The sequence below is a fragment of the Brassica napus genome, chromosome C5 (genome assembly GCF_020379485.1).
Source record: "Brassica napus cultivar Da-Ae chromosome C5, Da-Ae, whole genome shotgun sequence".
NCBI lineage: Eukaryota > Viridiplantae > Streptophyta > Magnoliopsida > Brassicales > Brassicaceae > Brassica > Brassica napus.
The window spans coordinates 41,965,032-41,986,711 of record NC_063448.1 but is presented as its reverse complement, the minus strand read 5'-3'; the positions used below and the strand labels follow the sequence as shown (position 1 = coordinate 41,986,711).

The window sequence follows — 21,680 nt, the reverse complement described above, 5'->3', positions numbered from 1 at the left end:
GAAGGAAGAACAGAACGCTGGGATCCCGAAGAAGAATATCGTCGGTATCTGCTTTGTTCTGAAGGATCAGATAATCACTTTAGAGGGTGCCCTTGAGTAGGTTCGAGGTCCGCTGCGGAGTCTCGAGTTTCAGCCGGTCCACCCTTCTAGATGTTTGTTGCTTTTTGTCGAATTTTTTTTTTCTTTGAATAATGGCTTCTTGTTGCCTTTCTTGATTCTCCTTTGGAACAATGCTTTTTCGTAATGAATTTCTTTTCCTGCAAACCTTGTTTCCTTCTCTCCTGTAAGTTTGGAATTGAGAACTTAGCTCTAGGGGTACAAGGTCCGAAGGTCTTTTTAGGGATCCAGAGGTTTTATCTTTGGAACCTGAGATCGTAGTCGGGCCTGGGGGTTAATAAGAACCTGTAGGTTTACCTTTTCCAGGCCCTGAAGAAATTTGTTCAGGACCTGGAGACTTCATGGGGACCCAAAAGTTCTTGATAACCCGGGGGTATTCAGTTTAAATTTAAGGGACCGTATTCTACCATCTAAGGTGAGGCCACTACCGGTACTTGTTGGGATTTCGCATTCTACCGCTCAGAAGCTGGTCACTATCGAGTTCCCGTGCTGCATGTTGCTTTCTACAGAAAGCCACTATCAGACTTAGAGGGTGCTGGTGTGGGTGAAAACCCAAGTGTTAGGCTTTGCTACTTTCCACGTCTGGAGAAGTAGAATATTATGTGGTGCTCCCAGACTTTTGCACTTGCTCAAGGGAAATTATACCTCGTGTCCCGTGTATTATTCTAGCACGTAACGTTTTAATGCAGGTACTTTCACATTTTTGGTATTTTTTTTGGACCCCGATATGCCTGAGGCTATACATGGGTTTTAGGTGGTATTGACGGCATACTCGGGCTTGGGCAGACCCATTCCTACCTTATGTCTCATACCCGTTTTGTTTTTGCGTGGTCGTACCACTTTTTCATTAAGGATTGGCCAGGATCGGAGGTCTTTTGGACCTGGTCCAGCTCGTTTGCCCCTTTAAGTATTATGGCATTCCTACTACTCTTTTATAGTCGGAACTATTTTATTATATAAGCTTTGTCCGGAGACGTTTCAGCGTACAAAGGAGTAGGAAAACATAATGCTTAAATAATAGATATAGATAATATGATCTAGTGATCTTTATTAGAAATGATAAGCTTTAAGGTGTATAGAATTGGGTTGTATTTTACCTTTGGCGTCTTGTAGCATGTATTCCCCTGCTCCCCCTCGATTATCTTGTAGGGTTCTTCCCACCCGGGGGTGAGTTTCCCCGTTGTCTTTCCTCTTCGCCACAGGACCCAGTCGCCTTGCTGAAAGGTCCTGGTTCTGACCTTCTTGTTGTAGGTCTTGGCTACTTCTTGCTGGTAGGACCAGTTTCTCAATCGGCCAGTTTCTCTCTTTTCGTCGAGTAGATCGAGACTTACTGACATTAGCTCGTGATTTTCTTCCTGAGAGGTGGTCCCTGAGACTGTGTTCTTTACGTGAATTTCGGTTGGGATTATGGCCTCTGTTCCATACACCAGCGCGTAGGGGGTTTCCTGGGTTGCTCTCTTGGGAGTGATCCGGTAGGCCCAGAGGACTCCGTGCAGCTCCTCTGCCCAATTTCCCTTGGAACACTCCAAGCGCTTCTTCAACATGCACTACAGGAAATAAGGGTTTTGATGGCACCGCTAAAGCGCTATAAGACGCTACCATAGCGTTGTAGAAAGCGCTCCAATATCGCCCGCGATAATAGGTCTCGTACATTTCATAGCGGATTTTTGTTGTGCTATTGATATTTTATTATTAATAGCGGTTCTTGTTATGCAATTGTAAATTTGTATTATAGCGTCGCCAAAATGATATTATAACTTTTTAACTATAGCATTTTTTAAAATTAAATATAGCGATTTGTAATTACTATTGTCGTCTTCTATCAATAGCAATATTTGAACATTTCATTGCATTTTTTTATATGCAATTGTTTCATTTTGTTTATAACAAATTTTATTTAATATTTTGATTTTTAAAATAATAGAGAATCAAAAAATGTAAAATAAAAATTAATTCTAATTAAAATTCGAAGAAAATTAAAATATTCGAAAATAAAAAATATATTCAATTCTCACAAATTTTCCATGCAAAAAAAATCAATCAGCAACTATAATTCCATCACAATCATCTCTAACACAAAAACTTTCATCATCAGACAATTGCTCTGTATCATCAAATTCCTGTGCGAGTAATGGTGCTCCGACAACGTCTTCCTCTGTCTCGAGTTCATGATATCCTCTCGGTGGTGCTCTCATAACAACATACCAAGGCGATTCTTCATCTTCTCTAGAGTAAAATACCTGTTTTGCTTGTGATGGTAGAATGTATGGATCTTGTAAATATGGCGTTTGGTTGACATGAAGATTGACAAGGGTGAAACCATCTTCTTCCTTAACACCGTAGCCTCTGTTCGCCCAATTACACTTGAATAAAGGAACGCTGAACATGTGGTAATCGAGAAGAATGATCTCTGTTATCACTCCATAATATGTGACCATATCGGCTGTATGTCTTGTATCTCTTGCAGAAGATCTACACATGCTGAAAGCTTCGTAAGTGACTCCACTATTCTGAGTCTTTCGCTTAACGGATTGTATGTGAAATCGGTTCCCGTTAATGACAAAACCTTTATTGGTATGAGCAGTAAACCTTGGTCCAAAGGCCAACCACCTCAGCTTCGTAGAATGCTCCTTTGAGTTAGAAGGTATCTAACAAGGATGTAAAACTGTGTGAGCTATGTGAATAGAAAAGTGAACAGATAGTGAAGTTGTACAAACCTTATTCTTCACCCATTCAGCAAATTGTTGGGTGTGATGCTTCCATAACAAAGTTTCATTTGTTGCTAATCGAACATCATTATCTTGCAGTTCTTGTAAGTGCTTCCTGGTTCTCATAACAAAGTAGAGAGTTATCAGACTGATAAAAAAATCTGAATTTGAGAGGGACAGTAGAACTTACTCAACATAGGGATCCATAATAGCCATATTCATCAAAACATATCGATGTGCTATGTCTCTATCTTTCTCTGAAAGAATAAGCTCTGTTCCCTTTTGCAGTGGTCGACCTTCAAGAACCATTCCATCAGACTGAATATCTTCATTACGGTTAAGTACTTCTTCAACGGGTACAGAATTCTTTAGGAACTCTAAACAAAAGGCTATGCATTCTCCAGCTAAGTACCCCTCAGCCATACATGCTTCTGGCCTAGCAAAATTCTTTACATATGCCTTGAGTGTTTTCATGTATCTACAGCTCAAACAATATAGCAATAGTTACAAACCTCAGTTGATCGGAAAAACAGTTCAGGATATAAACAATTTACATTACGCGAACAAAATGAAAACAAACCTCTCAAACGGATACATCCAACGAAAGTGCACAGGACCTCCCAAACGTGCCTCTCTTGCTAGGTGTAAAGGAAGGTGGAACATGATATCGAAGAGCGATGGAGGAAAGAACCGCTCGAGTTGGCACATTGTCTCCACAAACTCATTTTCCAAAGTTATCAGCTTCTCCGCGTCAATAGCACGCTGACACAATCTGTTGAAGTAGTTACATACTCGAGTTACTGCCACTCTTGGTCCTCTTGGAAGCAACCCTCGTAACGCAGCAGGTAACAGATTTTGGATTAGTACATGATGATCATGGGATTTAAGACTTCCAATCATAGGAGGGTTAATTGAAACAACATTTGCAATATTACCGCAGTAGCCGTCAGGGCCTCTAAACGCAGACAACCTTTGACAAAATATCTTTTTCTCTTCCTTACTGAGCCAATAAGTTGCTGGAGGCAAGTAGAATCTCTTTCCCCGTACCTGTGTGTGCAAGTTTTTCCGGATTCCAATATCTTCTAAGTCCTGTCTCGCTTTGAGGCCATCTTTTGACTTAGCACTCTGCATCAGCGTTGATAATAATGCATCAGACAAGTTCTTTTCCACGTGCATGACGTCGATGTTGTGACGCACCGGCAAATCCTAACACATTGAAAACAGAATGATCAGTTAATGGATAAACAAAATGTGACAATCGTATCTCAGTCTAACAATAGCTATAATACCTTCCAGTACGGTAAATCGAAGAATATTGATCGTTTCTTCCACCTCCATTGATCACTCGTTTCATCATTTTCTTCGTCTTCAGCCACCTCATCTTCTGAGACAACATTTCTCTTCCTTTTTTTTTTCTTTGCTAAAGATCTTCCAAAGTCATTCCTGAAGTTCTTTAGTGTTGCAAATATTTCTGCACCGGTTTGAATCCTGTTTGCAGTCCCCTTCTCCACTGTATTATCAAACCATCCTTTCCTGCGTCTGTAGTGATGTCCAGGGCTTAGTCGCTTCCTATTCCCCAAATACACATACTTGCGACTAAACTTGAGCCACCTATTTGGTGTATCCTTTCCACAAACATTGCATGCTTGTTTCCCTTTAACTTTACAACCTGCCAAACTACCTAGAGCCGGGTAGTCGCTTATAGTCCACAACAACATAGCTTTTAGTGTGAACTTCTCTTTCAGGAATGAGTCGTATACCTGAATCCCCTCACTCCACAATTCTTGTAAGTCTTCAACCAGTGGCTCTAGATAAACATCAATGTTGTTGCTCGGAGCCGTCGGTCCAGGGATCAACATAGTCAACATGACGTTCTCAGCCTTCATACACAGAGTTGGTGGCAAGTTGTAATTGACTAACAACACTGGCCAAGTACTATACTTTGTGTTCTGGATAGAGAAAGGGTTCATACCATCTGTTGACAGGCCGAGTCGAAGGTTTCTTGCTTCACTAGCAAACTCTGGCCACTTATTATTCACTTGAGCCCAAGATAACGAGTCAACAGGATGTCGCATTATACCATCTTCAGTGGCATTGTTGGCATGCCATCGCAAATCCTCAGCCATCCTTGCTGATCTAAACATCCTCTTGAATCTGTCTTTGATCGGAAAATACCGTAGGACCTTTGCAGGAATTCCTTTCTTTTCTTCATTACTGTGCTTATCAATTTCCCATCTAGAAGCACTACATCTTGGGCAGGTTTCCAACTCCTCATATTGCTTCCTATAGAGAATACAATCGTTCTTGCACGCATGAATCATTTCGTAGCCAAACCCAAAAATCTTCAAGAACTTCTTAATCGAATCAGTCGACTTTGGTAGTACATTACCTTCTGGTAGCATGTCATGTAATGCCGACAGTAGCTGATCAAAGTAAGCCTCTGACATTCCACTCTTTACTTTGATGCGGTAAAGGGCCATGATCGCAGAAACTTTGGTGTGCTTGCTACATGTCAAGTACAATGGAGTTTCAGCATCTCTCAACTTCTTCCTAAACTCCGAGTCTTCATCAGGTTCACCATGTACAGGCTCTCCTCCAGTGTCATCAGAAGGCGGTTCATCAGGTTCACCACTATCAAAATAAGCCGTCCTTAGCAAACCATAAGCCTCTGTTTCTGATTGAGGGACACTATCATTCATATCAGACCTTCTCTCACCATGAAGACTCCAACAAGAACTCCTCATATACTTCTTATCCATACCCCTAATCACAAGATGCTCCGTTACTTTGTCTAAAACTTGATGGGAAAGGTTTCTGCAGTGAGTACAGGGACATAATATTTCTGTCGGATCTCCTAACCTCCTCGCTGATGCAGTAACAAAGCCTGTTGCTCCTTCGAAATATTCGAGGCTAGCCCTATATATATATATAAGGAACAGAATCAGAACAAAAAATTTGGAACAGAAGAAGAATTCGTCATGAATTAAAATGTCGAAAAGATTACTACCTTGGAAGCCAAACCCATGCTTTTTCCATATCAGAACAATATAACTTCGAGGGAAATCGACTGAAACCTTCGATTTTCGAAAAGGAGGCGTCAGCAAAAGGAACTAAACCTAGATTTGAGTAATCGCAGAAGGAGAATGAACAGATCTCCGATGGAAAGACGGAGATTGAAAGATTAAAAAATCAGATCCTACGGCTTCTATGAAGGCACGTCATCTATCCCCACCATTCCTTCTTATTGGTTTATGTACAATTCTATATTAATTTATTTTTAAATTACGAAAAATGCATGAAAATGATGGGAAATTATGTTATAAACAAAATTTAAATTTTAATAAATTTTATTATTAATTTTTTTTAACAAAAATATTATATGTTTGAAATAAGTATAAAATGATTTCTCTATATGGAGAATAGATGATGATAGGGTTGAATCCTTATGTGTTATATAGGGTTGAATCCCTAAATAAACCCTAAAATCTAAATTTGTTTCATCTAAATTGTATAAATTTGTTACAATAGGGTTGAATCCCTAAATTTGAATCCCTATATGATGATAGGGTATAAATTTGTTACAATAGGGTTGAATCCCTAAATAAACCCTAAAATCTAAATTGTATAAATTTTTATGAACAATTTATTTGTAAAAATTTTAATGGAACACTTAAATTGTATAAATTATTTTGAAACACTTATTTTTTAAAAATTTTAAAGGACCACTTATTTTTATAATTTATATATATGCCAAGCCTACATAATCTTATTAGAAATATGTCTTAACAACCAAACAAAATATGTCTTACAACCAAACAAGCAAAATATGTCTTAAAACAAAACAAGCATACTCCGATCCATAAATATGTCTTTGAGAATACTCGATCGAGTACATTTAAACATACAGAATCTTATCATTTGGCCAAGCCACTGTGCTGCCCACAGCATCTGATATGTCTTCCAGAAAAGAGTTTGGTCTCCATAGAGATGCATCTTCAATCAAGGCCTCCATAGAAAAGCTTTCCCATTAATCACCTTAGCAACTCTCATAACTACAGCATTCGGACCCAAAGGAACATTGTTCACCATCTCATATGGGTCAGTCGAACCCATAAAACCTTCAGCGATTACCTCGACGCCCTTAACCCAATCGTAGATCTTGCACCTTTCAAGATCATCTACGGTAGTATTCTATATTGACAATGCATATGGTTAGTATCATGTTGAATTTTATAATACAAACGTAAGTATACGTGCTAATGGAATGACCTTTGATCTTAACACATCCGAGGAAACTGGATGGTTGTTCGATGCACTATCTAGTATCAGTTTATCAATTGGCCATGGAATTTTGCATCCCGCTGCTTCCTGAAGATTACGCACATCCGTAGTTGGCCTCCAAACAGATGCCTTCGGGTTTGATACCGACTTTACAACAACCGCCGCGGCGTTAGGACCAATCGGAATACGACCAATCTTGTATGTACCTTCAGCAGAGCAGAATTCTCCTTCAGCGACAACAACATCTTTTGACTCACACCAATCAAGTAGTTGAACTCTAGTTCCTTCTTTGTATACATAACTAGCCTCAGATGGAGAAACACAATCATCATTGTTTTTCTGTAAAAACATAAAATGAATCATTGATTTTATATCAATCAAGGAAATTCTACATTATATAACCAGTTAAAACTAAAGAAAATTCACCTTATTTCCAGCTAAGTCACGGACCAGAATCTTCAAGTCTTTAATCTCGCTTTCCAAGTCGGCAAGTTTGGAGTCTCTAGCTGACAAGAATGCTAGTTTCGTAGCAGTAATCCCTCTTCCCAACCCTCTGACTCGTCCAGGTTTGTCTACTCCCAACACTTGACTAACAGCATCTTCTTTTATATTAACACTGGATGTGGAGTCCATTTGACTATCAAGTGAAATTATTTTTTCCTGAGACAAACACAATATAAGTTATGGTCCTTTTCAATACCAAAAAGAGTAACTTAATTAATCAGACAATGAAACCTTACAATGGTTTCAGCAAACTCAGGTCTAACAGGTCTACCATCAGAGTGAGTGTGTCCTGCTATCCAGACCTTGCTCCGGCTAATCTTCTTAGGGTCTTCACTCTTTTTTTTCTACAAGAGTGATATATTGTTTTACTTATCAGTTTGTTCTATCTTCAGATATAATATAATTACATACTGTTACTTACCATTTCACAAGCTAGACGATTCATTCCTCTACGACTAGTGGTGTGAGGAATCTGAGCTCTCCTTAGTGCTCTGTACTTTTCACTCTTTGCCTACAATATTATTAAATCAAATTTGATCAATCAAATCTCCGAAGTAAACACTTAAAAACCAAATGCTCTGTATATTTCACCTTGAACACAGACGAAGTCCTACTCTTAACCCAAGCGCTCCAAACCTGAACAGATCGAATGTTGCTTGGTTTCAGTGCTGCTCTCTCTGTGGAGCTTTTTGCATTTCGCAGTTGTGATACAAGCCTTGACTTTCCAGATCTCCACAAACAGCCCATCTGTTTGAAGACTGAATCTTTTTGCCACTCTTCTTTCAAATCAAACCTCGCCTGCAGTAATGTATGCAAATGCCACACATTATAATCCTTACAAAGACATTATACAATAGACTTAAGGGCATATATATACCTGAATTTCCTCCCATAATGTGTCCTTTGTCTGCTTATCAAGATTCCTCCAATCATCAAGAAGTACAGTCACATGTTCGCGTACAAGGGGTCCAAGGAACGATGAAAGTGTCACTGATCCAGGACCTACATGTTCGCCAAGCTCAGTGAATGACACAGAAACCTTCTCTTGATGATCCTTGGCCACTTTACGCATCTTTGTGGGTCCTCTTTTCTTCTTTTGTTTTCCATCAGATGGCGATGCTTCTGCTCCTGAAATGCCATTCTCAGTTTCAATGTCAGCTTCTCTCGGCTGAGAAGGTTCTTGAGTAACTCCATTCTCAGGTTCCATGTCAGCTTCTCTCGACTGAGAAGGTTCTTGAGTAAATCCATTCTCAGGTTCCATGTCAGCTTCTCTCGGCTGAGAAGGTTCTTGAGTAACTCCATTTTCAGCTTCCATGTCAGCTTCTCTCGGCTGAGAAGGTTCTTCAGTAACTCCATTCTCAGACTGAGACTGTTCTTCAGCAATGACATTCTCAACTTCAATTTCCACATGTGGATCATCACCATCACCATCACCATCCGCCTCATTAACATCTTCAGAAACCTTTGTCGGGACTTCGTCAGCACTTTCTTGCCTTATCTCAATGTTTTCTTCTTCAATAGCAACTTCTTTTCCCTTATTTAACTTACGCATTTTCGTACTCTTTCTGGTTATCTCAATGAACTCTGTTTCTGCTTCCAGACCTTGGGAACGTCTGCTTCTTCTAACCATTCCTCCTCGTGTCTTCGGCCCCATGTTAATTTGTTCCTAAAAAAATCATTTTTGAGATCTATTGAGATAATAAGCAATCGATTAATTTTCATGATTGTAGATTGTAAAAATGGAAGACGATCGATACATATCTATTGAGATAATAAGCAATCGATTATTATCATGATGCATGCAAGTTAAAGAAGACAGAGATCAAAGAAGACAAACCTGAGATCGAAGAAGACAAAGAAGACAGAGATCGATGAAGACAAAGAAGACAGAGATCGATGATTCCGAAGGGGTCTCACGAAGAACACTTTGGGAGAGAAAATGCAGAGACGATATTCTTTTGTTTTAATGAAAAAGTACTAAATATTCTTTGCTTTGGTCAAAGATATATTTCCCACAAAATTTATCATTCGCGGGTTTTAATAAAAAAATAAGCGGTCGAGGATACCATAACGATTATTCTTTCTCAGTGCTATAATCTAAAGATCAAAATCCCAAAAACATGCGCGCTTGCAAATTTCATTTTGCCGCTCCAGATATAATAGCTTTTTACTTAAAGAAACGCTATTATATTTCTAGCCACAAACATACAATAGCACAAACTTCTTTTCCGCTATATTACATTGCTATTAAAACCCTTATTTCCTGTAGTGATGTTAACCACAGTGTTATTTGTGGATTCCGCTTGGTCGTTAGATTGGGGGTGCGCGGCGTAGCAAAGAAGAGTCTGATGCCCCAGTCTTTGCAGAATTCCTTGAAGTTGTGGCTCATAAATTGAGGGGCCATTGTCGGTGATGATATCTTCTGGAACCCCGAACCGCGTGATTACATTCGTCCATATGAACTTTCTGATCTGGAGATCGGTTATCCTGCTGAGTGCTTCTGCCTCGATCCACTTCGAAAAGTAGTATGTCACTATCAGGAGGAAGACCTTCTGCCCCGGCCCCATGGGGAACTTTCCTACAATATACATGCCCCATTTCCTGAATGGCCAGTGCGAGCTTATGGACTTGAGGTTCTCCGGAGGCAGTCGGGAGACAGGGGCGTGCCTTTGGCATCTGTCGCAATGTTTTGCTTTTTGGTTCGCGTCATCGGCCATCGTGGGCCAGTAATTGCCTTCTCTTTTGGCTCTCAGTACTAGGCTCTTGCTGCTGGAGTGAGACCCGCAATCTCCCTCGTGTAATTCCACTAGGATCTTAGTCGCTTCACGGGGTGTAACACATCTCAGATATGGGCCAGAGAACGACCTTCGGTATAGCTTTCCCTGAGAGAGACAGTACCTAGCGGCCTTCTTCTTGATTTTCCTGCTCTCGTTGGGTCTTCTAGAAGTATATAGTCCTCCAGGTACCGGACCAGGGGAGTCATCCAGGTTTCTTATTCTTCGATGGCAGAAATCTCTTCGTTTTGTTGCTCTACTAGGGTGGCTGGCCATTGGAGCACTAACAGGGGGATGCTCATCTGGATCTGGGTCTCGACGGCGGACCGTAAGTTGGCCAGAGCATCAGCTTGTGAATTCTGCTCCTTGGGGATCTGAGTGACCTTGCAGGTTTTGAACTTCTTGATGAGTCGTTGAGCGACTGCCAGATACCGGATCATGCTGTCATCTTTAGCCTGGTATTCTCCTTGCGCCTGGTTGATAATCAGTTGGGAGTCACTATGACATGGATATTCTCCGTACCCAGCTGGTGAGCGAGTGATAGCCCAGCGATCAAGGCCTCGTACTCGCTTTCGTTGTTCGTCGCTTTGAAATTGCATCTTACGGCTCTCGAGCATGTGTTCCCTGTTTGGGACGTGAGTACGATCCCTACTCCTGCCCCTTGAACGTTACTGGAGCCATCCACATGTAGGATCCATTCTCCTTCTTCCTTTTTCCGCTATGAAGACGTACCCCCTGTTCGAGAGCCGGGAGCAAAGCTGGAGAAAATTCGGCCACAAAGTCCGCTAGGGCCTGGGACTTAATTGCGGTAGCGGGCCGGGAGATTATATTGTATTCCCCCAGTTCCACTGCCCACTCCACCAATCGTCCGGAGACCTCGGGCTTATGTAGGACCAGCTTTATAGGGAAGGAAGTGACGACCACCACCGGATGAGCCTGAAAGTAAGGCCGTAACTTGCGAGTGGCGACCAATAGGGCCAGAGCCAACTTTTCTAGATGACTGTAGCGAGTTTCCGCGTCCAGAAGGGCTTTGCTCACGTAATAGATTGGCAATTGCTTTGTTCCCTCTTCTTGAACTAGGACGGCGCTGACTGCATGCTCTGATAATGTGAGATATAGCAGTAAGACTTCGCCGAGCAAGGGTTTAGATAAGAGAGGGGGAGTGGTAAGATAAGCCTTGAACTCCAAAAGAGCCGATTCGCACTCCTCGGTCCATTTCAAGTCCTTTGGCTTCTTGAGAGTTTCTAAGAAGGTCTGGGACTTGTCAGAGAGCCTGGAGATGAATCTGCTTAAGGCCGCCATTCTAACGGTCAGCTTTTGGTCTTCTTTCACGCTTCTCGGGGAAGGGATTGAATGGATAGCTCTGATCTGTTCTGGATTAGCTTTGATGCCCCGGTGGGTTACAATGTACCCTAGGAATTTTCCGGAGCTGACGCCGAATGAGAATTTATCTGGGTTGAGTTTCATATTATATTTACGGAATTTATCCATGAAGCTCATTAACCGGTGTACAGCTGTAGCATCGACAAGTTTATCGATGTGCGGCAGAGGGAAAGGATCCTTTGGACAGGACTTGTTGAGGTCTGTGAAGTCGATGCAGACCCGCCATTTTCTGTTCTTTTTCTTGACCACGACCACGTTGTCTAGCCACTCAGGATATTGCACTTCACGGATGAACCCCACCTCCAATAGGTTCTTGACCTCTTCGTTGATTATAATGTATCTTTCCAGAGCGAACTTCCTTCGCTTCTGTCTTGTAGGATGGTGTGAGGGATCCACCTGCAGCCGATGCATAATGATCTGGGGATCGATCTCGGGCATGTCCAAGTGGGACCACGCGAAACAATCGGAATTAGACCTGAGAAAATCTACTAGCCTTCTTCTTAATCCCTCAGAGAGCTTGGAGCTGATCCTGAGGTTACGAGTTGAGTCGCCTTCGACTAGTGGTACGTCATCCATATCTGCGACCTCTGGCTCTTCTGTATGTGGAGCTTGGGGCTTGATTCGCGTGGGCGTTGCGGGTTAGGACGGGCTTGGCTTTGATGAGCTTGCTTGTCCAGATTTGCAAGTTGTCGGATAAGCCCTGGAAATCGGTCCCTCTTCGAGCGGCTTCGGATAGCTCGTCACGTTTGTCCATCGCCATCATCATCGAGATTTTTTCTTACAAAGAGCTTTGCGGAAAGAACATGAGACATCGGAGAAAACCCCGAATAAAGTCGCAACATAGTGACCAAGCTCGAGCCAAGCTCGGTCACTACGCAGCGACCGAGCTCGAGCCTGGCTCGGTCGCTACGTAGAGACCGAGCTCGAGCCTGGCTCGGTCGCTACGTAGCGACCGATCTCGAGCCAAGCTCTGTCCCTACGCAGCGATCGAGCGCACGTCCCGCTCGGTCGCTACGTAGCGACCGGTCTCGAGCCAATCTCGGTCGCTACGTAGCGACCGAACTTTTCCGAAACGTCGAATGCGACACGAATCCATGCATTCTCGTCTACCCTTTGATGCTATCTCCCGAAGACCGTAGCAAATCCATTTCATGTTTCTCGACATTCGAGGTCATCAATCAAACTTTACAATAAAAACCACGGAAAGTTCGTTTTTATCGAAAGAAGACGTAATAAACGCTTCGAGCCAGAAGACGGCCCAAAGGGACCTAAGACATGACTTGAAGCCCACTTTACGATTTCTTAACCAACAGCCCGTAAACCGTAGGACGGTTTACGCTTGGTTAGCAAGGAAAGATAAATGTCAAGTTTCCGCTGATAAATACGAAATTTTGAAGATAATTACGAAGATCGGGAAAATAGAATATCTCCAATTTTAGGCTATGATGGCTTAAGGGCAGAAAGGGAAGAGCGTAAACCGACATGGGAGGGAGTATATAAGGAGTCATAGGCGAGAGGCACAGAGGGAGAACTTTTCCAGAGAAAACTTAGCACTTAAAACAATTAGGCAACTTTCCATTTTTGTTATTTCGAGCTGCGACTAAACTAGGTTTTGCAGTCTTAGGTTATTAGAACTAGGGATTGTGGGAACCGAAATTTGCACTGTCGATTTCCGTTTAAATAAGAAAACTAGGAAAACCCTAATTTCCCAGAGGTCCCGGATATCTGCTAATACCACACGCCAAGCAATCAGAACATAAGAATAACAACAATAAAGTATAAGAAATAGAAAAGAGAGCAAAGTAGATCTTATCCCGAATTCGCGTTAGAGCGTTACAACAAGGTAAGAGCCTGGGCTATGAGAGCTGTCGGCGAGATTCCTAGTTCTGAAACCCTAAGACGACAATAACCTAGTTGAGTCGAAGCTCGAATAACAAAAACGAAAATATGCCTAATTGCTCTAAGTGCTAAATTTGCTCTGAAAAAAGTCCTCCCCATGCCTCTCGCCTAGGACTCCTTATATACTGGCTCCTAGGTCGATTTACGCTTTTCCTCTTCTGCTCTTAAGCCGCCATAGCATAAAAATGGAGATATTCAATTTTTTTCGATCTTCGTAATTATCTTCAAAATTTCGTATTTGTCCGCGGAAACTTGACATTTATCTTTCCTTGCGAACCAAGCGTAAACCGTCATGCGGCTTATGGGCTGTTGGTCAAGAAATTGTAAGTTGGGCCTCGAGTCATGTCTTAGGTCCCTTTGGGCCGTCTTCTGACTCGAAGAGTTTATTACGGCTTCTTTCGATAAAGAGTGAACTTTCCGTGGTTTTTACCGTAAAGTTTGATCGATGACTTAGAATGGCGGGAAATATGAAATGGGTTCGCTACGGTCTTCGGGAGATAGCATCGAAGGGTAGACGAGAATGCATGGACAAATGTCGAATCGACGTTTCGGAAGAGCTTGGTCGCTACGTAGCGACCGAGCGGAATGGACGCTCGGTCGCTACGTAGCGACCGAGTGGAACACGCGTTCGGTCGCTGCGTAGCGACCCTTTTCGAGCTCTTGTCCGATGTCTAGTGTTTCCTCCGCAAAGCTTTTCGTAAGGAAGAATCTATTTCGAAAAAGTATTTGTCGAAGAAAGTTTTTCGTTTTCTTCTTCGGGGATTTGGACGTTAACTTCGTCGTAACCGTTTTCGACCCCAACAGTTAGCCCCCCCAGCTCGTTTGGATCGTGGATTTCTAGTGAGATCCCAACGTGCGGTATGGCGAGTTCGGACGAGATTGGTGCCTATAAGAAGGGAGGTAATTTCTTCACAATCTTTACACTTACTCATTCTCATAGAGAGGTTTCTTGAAAATTTATTTCTTCTTTCTCTTTCTCTCTATCATTTCCTTCTTGATAAAAAGAAAAGAAAAACACGAGATGTCGAGTAAGAAGAGGAGTTCGAAGAAAGGGTCCTTGCCCGCGAACGTTTCTGAAGAGCTCTGTGTGCCAAAGATGGAATTCGTTCCTCATTCGGTAGACCCGGCTGAGAACGAGGCATGGTGGGTGGCGTGTTATGATTCGATCATGCCTCCCAAAGAGAAATCGTTCCCGGTCATGAACCATCGACTCGTGGAGGAAGGTGCACCAAGTAGGAGTACTAGCGAATTCCTCGAGGTCATGCGGTCGTTCTACCATATTTCGGATGCGGTGGAGTTCAGGGTTCCTTGTCAAGGAGAGCGCGCTAGTAGTCCCCCGGAAGGTTACTTTACTTGTTACGAAGCATTCGTAGTGCGCTGTCGTTTGTGGTTCCCGATTCCCGAAATTATCGTCCGTGTGTTGGATCGTTTCGGGGTGGCGAAAAGCCAACTGAATCCTCTTGGCATCCAGCACCTCATTGGAGTCCTGATCCTGAGCTACGAGCATGGTCTCTCCCTTACCGTCGATCACTTCGAAGCTCTTCTTCGGTTACAGATCATCAAGGATACGGACACGTACAGGCTGGTTCCTCGGAACTTCATGTCAGTGTTTAAGGGGTTTACTTCTAACTTCAACTCGTGGAAGAAGTTTTTCTTCTTTGTTCGTGTAGACGCCGCGTCCGTTGAGGAGAGTTGTATCCCATTGTTCTAGAGGTTACCGAACGATCGTCCCTTCATCAATCCTCTTGCTCCGTTTCCTGAGGACATTATTGCGGCGAGGGATCTGCTCAGGAAAGGTCCTTTTTTCTGGACTTCCTTTACGCCGAAGAGAGTTCGAAAGGCGCTGAGGTTTGTGCATCCTAGTCCTGCTTTGGGAGGAGAGACAAGGAGTGATTCCGAGCCTGATGACCTCGGTGACCTGGAGTATTTGGTGGACGATTCCATGATTCCAGGATGGAATCCGGACCTTGCTTTCGGCGATGGAAGTGGTACGAGCGAGGTCCCTATTCCGGACTTCGATGATTTCTTCGCTGGTCTTCCATCGGGCTTCGATGCTCCTCCGGCCACGAAGAAGTTGGGGAGGCCGAAAGTCATCGCGGAAGGTTCTCGTATCATCAACGGGGTATAAGCTTTAAGAATTTTGACGATCGTTATTATTATTATTTTTTCCTTACAACGTGTCAATCGGTTTTACAGGGCTTGAACTTGCTTGGATCGGCCATTGAGGCGAGCGATAGAGAGGCCATGATCTATCGCTTAAAAGCGGAGAAGGCGGAAAAGGATCTTGCTCGCATGCGAGACGAGATGTTGGTACGAAATGCTCAACTCGCTCGTGATCATGCCAGGGCTGTTCGTAGGGCGGAACGGAAGGGCAAGAGGGAAGTTGTCGAGGTGATGAAGACTCGCGCCTCTCAATTCCAGGTTGAGTATGGGAACCTCAGGGATGCTTTCAACTCGCTGGGCGACTTCCGTGAGTGTCGCGGCTCACTCGGGAGCCTTTGGAAGACGCGGGCGGATGACTATATTTTCGAGAGGGAGATGGAGTTAATGAAGGGTGGCATGAAGGATCATGCTCACGCTGAGACGCTCATTTCTCTGATCGATGGGAAGATTCAGGGATTCTGGGATCCCATCCCGGTTTCTCCTGATACCGTAGAAACCACGACTGATTTTGCCGGTGACGATGAGGAAGGGAACTATCCCGCGGACGCATTCGGAGCTTCCTTGTCCGGGAATTTTAACTTTGATCTGTGAGTGTTTGACGGGAAGAAATTTTTCCCTTATCTAGTATTTTGCGGCCAAGTGTGGCCTTTGTTCATATATGCCCGGCCGATTGTGGCCTTCGAACTTTGTATGGGCCTGTTTTGGCCGTTTTTATTTTTATCGGGACTGGCCGTTGGTGGCTTTGAGCCCCTACCGCTATGCGGTTTATATAATGAATGTTTGGTTGAGTTACTTTGTTTCGAGTGGGTTTGAAGTAAACATGAGTTGTCGTCTCGTATTTAACTTCGTTGAGGCGTTAAATCTGTTGGTTTGTTTGAGACGTGAGTTTTCGTAAAAAATATTTATTCTTACGATCATTCGGGAACGTTGAGATATGAACGGAGAGACATGTTTTAGGATCTCGTATCGTTTAGATATCATGTCTTTGAGATGTCTGAAACCAATGCGATGGGTTTAGGGCAAGACCTAGGTTTACTCTCGGTTTTAAGGTTTGTGCGGTGACTAGCAGGCTATCGGTTTTCCTGTTGCGATTTCTACCTGATTCGTATCGATTTAAAGTCCGCAATAGGTTCTCGGCTTATACGACTTGTATGGTACGAATCGAGCATCTTTCCAGAGACAATTTTTAAGCCAACTAGAAGTGCTAGACCAAAATTTCGGATTTTTTTATAGCGGGCTTTCGTCCTTGTGTTGGACGTTCGAAGATCAAAAAAGCGATCAAGTTGCGTCTGTTTAAGACGGCTGATGTGTTCGTCGGGGCCAATCGACGAACGGAGCAAAGTAGATCTTATCCCGAATTCGCGTTAGAGCGTTGCAACAAGGTAAGAGCCTGGGCTATGAGAGCTGTCGGCAAGATTCCTAGTTCTAAAACCCTAAGACGGCAATAACCTAGTTGAGTCGCAGCTCGAATAACAGAAACGGAAATATGCCTAATTGCTCTAAGTGCTAAATTTGCTCTAAAAAAGTCCTCCCTTTACGCTTTTCCGCTTCTGCCCTTAAGCTGCCATAGCATAAAAAAGGAGATATTCCATTTTTCCGATCTTAGTAATTATCTTCAAAATTTCGTATTTATCCGCGGAAACCTGACATTTATCTTTCCTTGCGAACCAAGCGTAAACCGTCATGCAGCTTACGGGCTGTTGGTTAAGAAATCGTAAGTTGGGCCTCGAGTTATGTCTTAGGACCCTTTGGGCCGTCTTCTGACTCGAAGCGTTTATTACGGCTTCTTTCGATAAAGAGTGAACTTTCCGCGGTTTTTACCGTAAAGTTTGATCGATGACTTAGAATGGTGGGAAACATGAAATGGGTTCGCTACGGTCTTCGGGAGATAGCATCGAAGGATAGACGAGAATGCATGGACTAATGTCGTATCGATGTTTCGGAAGAGCTCGGTCGCTACGTTGCGACCGAGCGGAATGGATGCTCGGTTGCTACGTAGCGACCGAGCTTTGGCTCGAGCTCGGTCGCTACGTAGCGACCGAGCTTTGGCTCGAGCTCGGTCGCTACGTAGCGACCAAGCGGAACACGCGTTCGGTCGCTGCGTAGCGACCCTTTTCGAGCTCTTGTCTGATGTCTAGTGTTTTCTCCGCAAAGCTTTTCGTAAGGAAGAATCTATTTCGAAAAAGTATTTGTCGAAGAAGGTTTTTCGTTATTTTCTTCGGGGATTTGGACGTTAACTTCGTCCTAACCGTTTTCGACCCCAACAGGAATCTCGCCGAGAGCTCTCATAGTCGAGGCTTATACCTTGTTGTAACGCTCATACGTGAATTCGGAATAAGAAACCTTTTGCTCTTTTTACGATTTCTTATATTTTCATCGTTGTTATCTCGTGTTCTGATTGCTTGGCGTGTGGTATTAGCAGATATTCGGGACCTCTGGGAAACTAGGGTTCTCCTACTTTCCTAATTTAAACGGAAATCGACAGTGCGAATTTTGGTTCCCACATTTTGGCGCTAGAAGGAGGGGGTACAGATCAATCTAACCCGTAAAAGCCACTTAACGATCAGAAACGATATGTAAGACTCGACGTGCGCGAACGTCATCTCATTCAAGGGGTGAGCAACGGTCGATCATGCCAAACCTCGTAACGATCTCCTTGTTATTGAGCTAACGATTCACGACATCGACATCGCTAGGGTGCTAATCGACACTGGAAGTTCGGTTGATATCATCTTCAAGGATACTCTCGAAAAAATGGAGATCGATCCATCCGAAGTCGCGAAACATCCTAGTCCACTGTTGGGACTTTCGGGATAAACCACCACAGCCTTCGGATAGATTAATCTCGCAGTCAAAGCTGGGACTGTGACAAGAGTCACAGAGTTTCTAGTCGTTGACCGCCCCGCGTCTTACGACGTTATCATGGGAACGCCTTGGTTTAATTCCATGCGTGCAATCCCATCAACATATCACCTTTGCCTCAAATTCCCAACTTCTAACGGAATCGAGGTAATATGGGGAAATCCAAGAGTATCGCAGGTGTGTTTCGCCACAGAACAAAAACGAAAAAGACCAGACCTCGAAACCATTCCTAAAAAGGTAAAGAAAAAGGTCTCTGACGAAAACTCGCGAAGTGAGGATTTAGCAAAAATCTTCTGACAGTCCCGTAACATCGTGGCCCTAGAGGAAAAACGCGAACCAACTTGCGAACATGTGGTGACAGTGTGTCTTGGCGAAGCGTTCCCAGAGCGGTGCGTCGAGATCGGAGCAAATCTCCGCGAGCCCTTGAGGACTGAACTCATAACCTGCCTGAAAAAGAACCTCAATACTTTTGCATGGGCTGCGGAAGATATGCCAGGGATCGACAATAACATAACATGTCACGAGTTGAATATCAATCCGACTTTCAAACCAGTCAAACAAAAAAGACGTAAGCTAAGACCCGAATGCGCTTTCACGGTAAACGACGACGTCAACAAATTGCTTAAAGTCGGATCAATAACATAAGTAAGATATCCAGACTGGCTCGCCAACCCCGTAATTGTCAGAAAGAAAAATGGGAAGTGGTGAGTCTGCGTGGACTTTACCGATCTTAACAAAGCCTGTCCAAAGGAAAGTTTCCCTCTACCGCACATCGATCGGCTGGTCGAAGCAACGGTGGGGAATGAACTCCTATCTTTCATGGATGCCTTCTCGGGTTACAATCAAATTATGATGAATCTCGACTATCGTGAAAAAACTGCATTCATTACTGATCGCGGAACTTATTGCTACAGGGTAATGCCCTTCGGTCTCAAAAACGCTGGCGCCACTTACCAACGACTCGTGAACCGTATGTTCTCCGAACAACTCGGTAAAACAATGGAGGTTTATATCGACGATATGCTCGTCAAATCCCTCCAAGAAAAAGATCACGTATCACATCTCGAGGAATGTTTCGCACAACTAAATTCTCATAACATGAAGCTCAACCCGACAAAATGTAGATTCGCCGTAGCGTCAGGAGAGTTCCTCGGTTACCTGGTGACATACCGCGGAATCGAAGCTAATCCGAAACAGATCAATGCATTAATCGAGATGGCGTCACCCAAGAATAAGCGGGAAGCCCAGAGGCTGACCGGTAGAGTCGCAGCACTTAACTGATTCATTTCACGGTCAACGGACAAGTGCTTGCCTTTCTACGATATCCTACGGGGAAATAAAAAGTTCGAATGGTCGGAAGAATGCGAAAACGCTTTCCAACAGCTGAAACGATACTTAGCTTCTCCTCCAATCCTCGCAAAACCCGTAGAGGGGGAACCTCTGTTCTTATACATCGCGGTATTGGCAACGGCTTTGAGCAGCGTCCTGATCAGGGAAGAACGCGGTGAACAGAAACCAATTTTTTATGTAAGCAAAACCTTGCAGGATGCCGAATCCAGGTACCCGCTAATGGAAAAATTAGCATGCGCAGTCGTGACATCGGCCCGAAAGCTAAGACCGTATTTCCAATCCCACACGAACGTCATCCTCACGACCTACCCCCTACGGACGATTCTGCATAGCCCGAGTCAGTCAAGCCGACTAGCCATATGGGCAGTCGAGTTGAGTGAGTACGATATCGAGTACCGGCCGAGAACGAGTGCAAAATCACAACTGCTCGCAGACTTCTTGGTCGAACTACCAACGGGGACCGTAAACAACGAGGAACCAAATTCCACCTGGCTCCTTCACGTCGACGGATCCTCGTCCAAGCAAGGATCAGGCATCGGAATCCGCCTCACATCTCCGACCGACGTGATCCTGGAATAATCCTTCAAGCTGGAATTCCATGCCTCCAACAACGAGGCCGAGTATGAAGCACTCAGCACAGGGATGCGTTTAGCTCACGGCTTGAAGATACGCAATATCCACGCTTACTGCGATTCCAAGCTAGTAGCAAATCAATTTAGCGGAGAGTATGAAGCGCGGGACAAAAGAATGGACAAACTGGTCCAAAATCTAGCTCAAGAATTTGACTGTTTTGCTCTTACGTGAATCCCCCGTTATGAAAACGTCCAGGCAGATGCTCTCGCGGTCCTAGCGTCAAGTTCCAACCAAGGTCTTAAAAGAGTGATTCCGGTCGAGTTCATCGAACACCCGAGTATCGGACCACCAATCGTCGTCAACCTCATAGAAGGTCAAGATGACGAGGAAGAAGAAATTACGATACGACCAGAACCAGAGCAATCCGATGACGGCTGCGATACCCCATGGCTGCAAACGATTCAAACCTACATCACCGACGAAAAGCTACGTACCGAAAAATGGGCGCCCCGCAAATTCTGAACGCAGGCTGCGCGTTACGTAATGGTCGACGGTGAAATTTACAAATGGAGACTCTCCGGAGCACTCATGACGTGTCTGGAAGGAGAGAAAGCGAGAAAAGTGATGGAGGAAGTACATTCTGGGTCCTGCGGAAACCATTCCGGAGGAAGGTCACTAGCAGTGAAAATCAAACGCCATGGATACTACTGGCCCACGATGATCGGAGATTGCGAGAAATTCGCGCGAAAACGCGAAAAATGCCAAAGGCATGCTCCAACCATCCGACCACCAGCCGAAGTTCTTTCCTCCATCACATCGCCCTATCCCTTCATGCGCTGGGCCATGGACATCGTCGGACCTCTTCACAATTCAAAGCAAAAGCGTTTCCTCTTAGTCCTCACCGATTTCTTCTCTAAATGGGTAGAGGCAGACTCATACGCAAGCATAAAAGATGTCCAAGTTGAGCATTTTGTATGGAAAAATATCATCTGCAGGCATGGAGTTCCTTACGAGATCGTAACCGATAACGGATCTCTGTTCATCTCCACCTGGTTCGAAGCATTCT

At 43.9% G+C, this 21,680-nt stretch overlaps 2 protein-coding genes across 3 annotated transcripts; both read right to left on the bottom strand.

Annotated features, from left to right (window-relative positions):
- Nucleotides 1-2,053: 2,053 nt before the first annotated feature.
- On the bottom strand, nucleotides 2,054-6,329 carry LOC125587764. Of its 2 annotated transcripts, XM_048758860.1 has the most exons (7): nucleotides 5,833-6,329; nucleotides 4,115-5,741; nucleotides 3,761-4,031; nucleotides 3,406-3,655; nucleotides 3,016-3,303; nucleotides 2,835-2,940; nucleotides 2,054-2,765 (listed from the first exon to the last, which is right to left on the bottom strand). In XM_048758860.1, exons 1-7 carry the CDS (start codon nucleotides 5,859-5,861, stop codon nucleotides 2,154-2,156), a joined length of 3,183 nt encoding a protein of 1,060 aa, XP_048614817.1. In that variant the 5' UTR covers nucleotides 5,862-6,329; the 3' UTR covers nucleotides 2,054-2,153. The 2 variants fall into 2 exon arrangements, with proteins under 2 accessions (XP_048614817.1, XP_048614816.1); XM_048758859.1 differs by having other exon boundaries at nucleotides 3,406-4,031.
- Nucleotides 6,330-6,571: 242 nt separating this feature from the next.
- On the bottom strand, nucleotides 6,572-9,708 carry LOC125587765. The gene is made up of 8 exons (XM_048758861.1): nucleotides 9,448-9,708; nucleotides 8,488-9,276; nucleotides 8,202-8,408; nucleotides 8,032-8,121; nucleotides 7,847-7,954; nucleotides 7,533-7,766; nucleotides 7,095-7,445; nucleotides 6,572-7,016 (listed from the first exon to the last, which is right to left on the bottom strand). Exons 2-8 carry the CDS (start codon nucleotides 9,262-9,264, stop codon nucleotides 6,825-6,827), a joined length of 1,959 nt encoding a protein of 652 aa, XP_048614818.1. The 5' UTR covers nucleotides 9,265-9,276; nucleotides 9,448-9,708; the 3' UTR covers nucleotides 6,572-6,824.
- Between the last annotated feature and the right edge of the window lie 11,972 nt (nucleotides 9,709-21,680).